Source organism: Vigna radiata, chromosome 10 (genome assembly GCF_000741045.1).
Source record: "Vigna radiata var. radiata cultivar VC1973A chromosome 10, Vradiata_ver6, whole genome shotgun sequence".
In the NCBI taxonomy this organism is placed as follows: Eukaryota; Viridiplantae; Streptophyta; class Magnoliopsida; order Fabales; family Fabaceae; genus Vigna; species Vigna radiata.
In genome coordinates, this window is record NC_028360.1 from 11,304,518 (window position 1) to 11,312,242 (window position 7,725).

Sequence of the window (7,725 nt, forward strand, 5' to 3'; positions counted from 1 at the left end):
GAGACAGTTCAAAACTTGAGGACCGAACTGAGATTTTCACACAAATACGAGGACCAAGAAGAGATTAAGCCAACACGTCAGCATACCACGTCAGCATACCACGTCAGCATACCACGTCAGCTAAACTTAACGCCGTTTGAGATTAGTTAATGGTTCGGGTAAAATGTGTGCATTTTTACAAAAATTATGACTCAATTGAGACAGTTCAAAACTTGAGGACCGAACTGAGATTTTCACACAAATACGAGGATCAAGGAAGGTATTAAGCCAAAAAAAAATCAAACTTTAAGATTAAAGTTTCTACGGTTCATATATTTCTTTCGGTCATCATCAACCATCCATTTTAATATAGAATTTTTAGAATGTAAAACCTTCATTTCGAGATAGAATGGGCGTGCTCCTGAAATTTATCAAGTGCAAGAATAAATACCCTACAGCGTAATATACATATTATGACGCTTAAACCAAAAAGAAGTTACCACGATGTGCCCAAATAGGATATCATCGCTCATAAAATGTTTCGTTCAAAAGATTGCAGCATAGGCTTAATCTACATGATTTTGTTTACTTTTGCATTACTTAATAAATAAACTAATTAAAGAATAAAAAATTAAATGAAAGAAAAACTGCGATTTTTCTTGGCTAATGAGCAGTATTTTATGGAATAACGGCATCAGGGACATAAAAGGTCAAAGGAAGATTTTCATATAAAAGGATAAAAGTCAAATCTATGTTTTTCCGAAATTTGGTTTAAACCGTTGAACGACCCTAACACAACAAATTTAGCAGAAAATCCCAGGTATTAAAATATGATATAAGATACGATCAGCTACTACCTTCTGGAAGAGTTTAATGGTTTCTGTTCAGTGGTCCAAAGCTCCAAGTCCTTTCGCCTCTAAATAGTCAACCAAATTAGCTGTCAAAAGATACAGCACAACGATGAGATATGAAAGTTGACACCAAACTATAAATTATAAACTATAAGGTTATAAGGTTATATTCTAGTTCCGTTCATATTTCATTTTAATTTATTTTCTCCTTTAGAAAGTTACATCAAAGCATGAATTTTATTCAGATAATGATACTTTGACAATATTTTTTGACAACATTTTAATACTATTTACGTGTCATTCAATGATTCCATAAGTAATCACGTATAATATATGATAAGGAAAACCCTTCTTTAACAACCAATTTTTGACAATGACATGTGTATCATTGTCATTTGTTGTTTTAATGAACTTTTTTTTAAAAGGTGGAGTTTGTCTGAGGGCTTTTTTGGAAAGAATTTTCAGAATCCTTTTGGCACTTTCATCTGCGAAAGAATATTCATAAACCCTTCTCTCTTATTCATTGATTGTTGTTTTATTTGGTCATTGTGTTCAGTGCATTTCTCTTTTTCTTCGTCTCATGGCTTCTTTTTCTTCGTTTGAGAGTGATTTTGCATCGCAATTTTCGTCTTTTCACACCGTCGTTGTGGACCATTGCGTTGCTCTTTCTCACGCATTGCCTGTGACAACCAATTTCCCCCTATTTAGTGGTTTCATTGTTGTTTCCTTGGCACTATTTCTTCCAAGGTTGAGCGTGGTTTCGTTGCCCTTATTTCTCATAAGGTTTCGTCTTTTCGCACCATTTCGTCGCTCTCTATTTTGTGCATTTCCTGTATTAATCCATTTCCCCCTATTTCGTGGTTTCACCGTGGTCTCCTTGGCACTATTTCTCTCAAGGTTTGGTGAATGGCGAAAGAGAAATGCACAAAATAGAGAGAAAGAAGTTCAAATAAAAGTGAAAACCCTAAAATAGAGAGAGTGTTGAGAAGAACGGTACTTTCAAAATTATGAAATTTGGAACCCCTAATCCCTTTTCCAAATCAGCTTTTTTTTAAAAATAATTATTTAAATTAGATAAAAAAAAACCTCACACGTGTCATTGTCAAAACAGTTGTTAAATTTTTGATGTCAACATAAGAGCGATCCATATTATAAGTGGCAGTATAATATTGCTATCTAATAGCTATTCGTATAAATTTACAACTAAAGGATACACAGCGCGTTACCTTGACAATATGTAAGCATTTAAATTTTTCTCGGTCCGTTCTATATATCTCGGACTTTAAGAAAGCTTCATATGTATAGATTGAAGCCATTTCCAAACTGATTTGCACCATGCCTTCCTGGAAACCATACAAAATTTAAAATCAGAAATAAATAAATAAAATGTTTTGCGGTTGCATACAGACGAATCATAATAAATCAAGTTACCCAACAAATCATATGTATAGATTGAAGCCCTTTCCAAATGATGAGCGGGTCATTCTAAATTCAACTATAATTTGAAAAATAAAAAGATACGCAAAAGGTGAGAATCATCTATCATGATAAGTTGACTGATGACAATATTGTAATAAAACATAAGACACATTATGACGAAATTATAAATATCAATCATAATATACAACTATGTGATAAACTTGTAAATAAATTTAAAACATATTATGATAGAATTATGAATATCAATTATAATATCTAATGCGGTGCAAACTTCTAAATAAGTTTATCATAACGAAGATAATGACCTCTGTCATAATATCTTAATTTTTCCAGCCCTTATATCTTTAACTTTCTAGATTTTTTTTCACTTTGCGTTTGCAAGCCCTAATTTTTTCCCTTTGCACTCTCGAGGTTTTCTTCTTCTCTCTCGTTTGCGTTCATCACTTTCATTCAATCATGTGTTCATCACCCTCATTCTTCCCCAATCCCTAAATCCTTCCTTCCGCCTTTCATCATTTATGGTGATCAAACTATCAAAGTGGTGGAGTTCGTCGATCACCGTCAAGTTCGTCGATCATCGTCAAGTTCGTCGGTACATCATCGAGTTTGCAAATATCTTATGAGATTCTAACGTCGCTTGGACTGTGGTAGAAGGAGGCCAATATCTTATTCGCAGGTCTCGATAACGCTGGCAAAATATATATTTGATATAAACCAATTCAGTTGGCTTTTTGAGAATGAGAAGACAGATCCTAAATTTCAAGAATATGAATAAATGTCAACAATTAATCAGCCTGTCTATTATGAAGGGAAGGGAACTTATAAGATTATTTTGCCTCCTTTAATTAAGTCAATATTAAACATCGGATTCATCTAATTCCCTGACGGTGTCTTCATGGTCGGATCACAACATTTATCTCTTCATTATATCACATTTCTTTAACTTTTTTCTCTGTATTATCAGGAGATTTAACGGTCAAGATTTGGATCAATGAACCCTTTAACAATAAGATCATCGTCCATTGATCAGTGTAAGAGTTCTGGAGTACATAGTAGGGTCAAGAACAGACTAATAGGGAAATACTAGAAGCTTGTAAGAACATATTCAGTATCACCTATGTTTTAAGCGAAGCTAATCAGGTATAACATCTACAAGAAAGTCAGCAATATATGGCTACTCAATCATTTTAAATGATGGATTACTCGATCAATTAGAAAAAACTTCAAGAGACAAGGGAACCTAGGAGAATCACCACAAGCAGGTCGTCGAGATAAAGGCAAACCATTACAGTAGAGTTCTCTAAATTAATTCTCTTCATAGTATGGCGGTGTTGACTGAATGCATTGCTCATTTTCCTCCTCTTCGTCTTCATCATCCTCTTCAGCGTCAATCCAATTACTTCGGTGATGTTGTGAAATTGCTTGAACATTATCTCGCAGCCCATCTGGATAAAAATGTACCAATTATATTAGTTGTTGATGGAACTACAACAACATTTAGCACGCTCGTGAAAAAGCCAAACTAACTAACCTTGAGGCTCTGGTCCATGATTCTTTTCAGTTGGTCTGAGACATCAGTCAAGGTACAGAGACTAACAGAGGATGAAGATAGCAATTTGCTTTAAATTAAAAAGGTTTCAAACAGGCAAAAAAGTCTAAAATTCAAATAAACGGCTTTATACCCAGTGTCAGGTTTGAGCACCCCATACTTCGTATCTGCTCCGACAATTAAAGCGGGTAGCGGATATAAACAAAGAAATTACATTAACATTTGCAACCGCAGCATCATGGGGGAATGTAAACCATGATAGAATTTCTAAGATATTGGCACAAACAGCAGTATCAGGATACAAATTGGAGTCAACGGGATTATTTCCTGCAACTGATGTTACTCTAGATATTTGCATTGTGCTAATTCTTTGAATTTCTCTTCCACCATCATCATTCAAAACTGTTTCTCCTTGTGCCTGCCGCTCTTCCAAAGGACTAATGCTTTTAAATGCACTTGCTGCAAAATGAAAAAGCTAATGAGAATTTTTATCCATAAAAAATTATCAAATCCAAATATTTAAACATACCTGAGAGGTCCGACCAAATACGGGTGTGATCAGATGGAAGCTCTGATGATGCATTTGCTCTGCAGTTCTCTTGCTGCATATAAGATGCATTTCTTTCTTCAGTATGAGGGTGTGCTCTGGTGGCCCCCCTAGGAGGTTCTGAGACAGCCCCTTCATGAAGCTGAGATGTTAACATGGTTGCCAGCACAAGGGTGGCATCAAAATTTGAGTGAGACCCATCTTCCAAACCGAACTTAGGTGCCAAAAGAACAGGTCTGCTTGCCGAACACAGTATCATACAAGAATTAACGAAAATAACAAATAGTAACTATAAAAAACAAACATAAAAGGAAAATCCAGAATGCAAGAAAATATGTCAATTTATTTGGGCGTATGTAGGCTTATTTCTCCGCACTAAAGTCCAGGACAATTTGTCTTTGCATCTTTCCACATCTCCTTAGTTCTATTTGGGGTTTAATCAATGATAATTACATTCACCTTAGCAATATACACGATGCCATAACTTAAAAGAGAAGGTATGCATTTGTATTAATAGGACAATCCACGCCATTGAGGATAGACAGTGTTAGATACTAAATACATCTTACTCGCCAGCTTTCTCGAAATGTAAATGAATGTCAACTTCACAGCCCTCACAAAATGAAAGAAATGCCTGCAGTTTGATCAGACAAACACCAAGTATATTTTAATACTCTAATTTATTGTAGAACGGAATAAAGAAAGAATAACACAAATTCTGAGAAGATAACATGATAAAATTTAAAAAACATGATGTAATTTGACTTAAATCTCTAACAGCATTCGCTAAACTTACCTATGTCAAACAAAAACTTACAAACAAAAGGCTAGGCTTACCATACCTTCAATTCTTTTACACTGAAAGTCACATCTATTGGATCTCCAGTATGAACATACTGCAAAAATTCTTCTTTAGGATCTATCCACAGTTGGGTGTGCAGCAATGTATCATTGTCTGCAATGACATCCACAGACATAAATATTTACAGTTTGTTATATAGCTACGAACAAAATAATCCTCTTTACCTTTGTTTGGGTCCATATAACTTCGAAGTTCAACAGCCTTTCCACCAATTTCATTTGCACCATGAAGAGGTAGAGCAGAAGGTTCTGTTGCAATGATAGTGATCTCTTGAAGAGAGGACTGAAAATTAGCAAGTAATCTGTTCAGATCTCGAGGCCTCACAACAAAGTTGCTGGGAAATTTTTGCCTATCAAGGGACAAGTGTTGTATGTCGGGTTCTACATTGCAAGTAATCCAATAGGTTTTTCTCATACCTGCAGTCAATGAAAACAGTATCCTTTTTAATCAACATCAGAGTCAAAGTGTGTTTGAAAACACACAGAAAATAGCAGCATAAATGATGAGACGCCTAACACCATTTAAACAGTAAATTGAATCATTGATGGATACTTAATTATAATGAATTGAAGTTACAACAATTTCATTAAGCTCATTTAAGAAAAAAATTGCTACAACAGACTTTTAGAACATTAATACGCAGCAGACTTCAAAATCTGTAGAGGAAGATGCGTATAAAGATGGGTAGTAACAAATCTCTTAGCTGCTCACCAAGATAAAAGATGCAATTGCATGCAGAAGCTAACATTCAATGTTACACACAACCCACTTGAAAAAAGGGGAGCATTCCATCAGTATTAAAAGCATGTTTCCATAACATTGGCCAAGTACAAAACGTGGCTAGTTTCAATTCAGAAACCAACTACTTGATTGGTCTCCCATGGTAACCGAATTAAATCCAATTGCAAATTCTTGTACTATAACTTTCCCTTGTCGAGCAAACACCAGAGATAGTGAACACACTGAATAAGCAATTTACCATTATAGCAATCCAAAATCCACCGCAATTTGGGAGCATCTGGATCAGGCAGTCTCACAGTCAAATGATCAATATTTGTAATAGGTGTCCTTAGAACAGCACAAACAGCCTAATCAGAGTATGTGAGAAAAAATTTATTATTTGAAAACCTCATTTAATTTAAAGTGAGAAAAGACGGCTCCGAACCTTCAGAAGCACACTACATTGGACGGAATTACCATCAACAGTATACGCGTCAAAGAAGCCAGACTTGAAAGTGATGCATTCATAGGCAGAACGTGACGAATTAATAGTGTGGAAAAGAAGCTGCAATAACAAATCAAGAAACAAAAATTAGTAGTAACAAATGCGTTCCACTCTTAAACAATCAACAGTCAACATTATCCAGTTCGCTTTAAAGCACTACTTACGCCCGCCAAAGCCTAACTAAAGTGTAAGGAGCGGCAAATGAAGTGAGAAAGCAGAAGTAGTTTTTCCAATCAAAACGCGATTTCAGCTCCGTAATCAAAGTACGAAATTATCATCAAGCAAAATTCCGTTTGGATTGAGAAATAATGAAACACTGAAATGAAGAAAGAGAGAAATGGAGTTGCAGATGAAAGTTATTGTTACCTGCGAGGAAGAAGCTTGAATGGCGAGTTCGTTTCCTATGCGTGCGAGGCAAGTGATGCACCGCGCAAAGGTTTTGAGAGCGTTATCGCTTAACTTGAATTCCATAGTTCATTACACACAGCACAGTGCGTAAACGCCCTTATTTATTTAGGGTTTGCACGCGTTGGCGGGAAGAAGAGCACCAGCACGATTCACCTTTGGATCATCTCTTTGCATTACTGTTTTACCAATGCTCATTCAAGAAACTCAATTTTTTTTTTCACTGTAAAATTTAATTAGTACGACTATTAGGGACAATTTTATTTTATATATATTTAAAAATATATAAAATATTTCTTCTAAAAAATAAAATTAATTATGTGTAACTTATCCATCAATTAGTTTTCATTTATGTGAGAAATATTTTTCATATTTTCAATAATTTTTCCAATAAATTTGTTGGTATTTTAGAAATGTAAAGTTACTTGTCTTCAGTCTTTTAAGAGAGTATACCAAATGTGTAATCTATATATATTTTAAGAAAAATCACTCCATTCTCTTACAGAAAATATTAATAGTTTATTTTGTACTGTTAGAGTCTTATATGATTTTATTTTAATTAATAATATTCTCATTACTAATTACTTAGGCTTTTAGTTTGTATATAATCAAGATTATTACCCATACCCTTATACTAAGTCGTGGATATGTGTTTTTTTTGTGTATTTATTTTTTCTATGATATAAAATTATTATTATTTTTATTATTATAATTATAAAATTAAATATAAATAATTGTTATAATTATTATTTTTATAAAAATTATTATTACTTGTATATATTTTATACACATATAATGTTTATTACTATAATTAATTATCATGAAATTTTAACAGAATATATAAATATTGTGTGACAAAAGTAAATA

General features: G+C 33.9%; 1 protein-coding gene across 4 annotated transcripts; it reads right to left on the reverse strand.

The window, feature by feature from the left end:
• Positions 1-709: 709 nt before the first annotated feature.
• LOC106774608 (cell cycle checkpoint control protein RAD9A) lies at positions 710-7,036 on the reverse strand. 4 transcript variants are annotated; one of them, XR_002669930.1, is made up of 13 exons: positions 6,820-7,036; positions 6,394-6,513; positions 6,208-6,316; positions 5,393-5,644; positions 5,209-5,321; positions 4,936-5,000; positions 4,349-4,602; positions 4,122-4,278; positions 3,802-3,836; positions 3,524-3,715; positions 2,576-2,958; positions 2,057-2,173; positions 710-916 (listed from the first exon to the last, which is right to left on the reverse strand). XR_002669930.1 is itself a non-coding variant. In XM_014661654.2 (10 exons), exons 1-10 carry the CDS (start codon positions 6,922-6,924, stop codon positions 3,576-3,578), a joined length of 1,350 nt encoding a protein of 449 aa, XP_014517140.1. In that variant the 5' UTR covers positions 6,925-7,036; the 3' UTR covers positions 2,966-3,575. The 4 variants fall into 4 exon arrangements, 1 of the variants encoding a protein (XP_014517140.1); XR_002669932.1 differs by lacking the exon at positions 2,576-2,958 and adding an exon at positions 2,262-2,325 and having other exon boundaries at positions 715-916; XR_002669931.1 differs by lacking the exon at positions 2,576-2,958 and having other exon boundaries at positions 716-916.
• Positions 7,037-7,725: the final 689 nt, after the last annotated feature.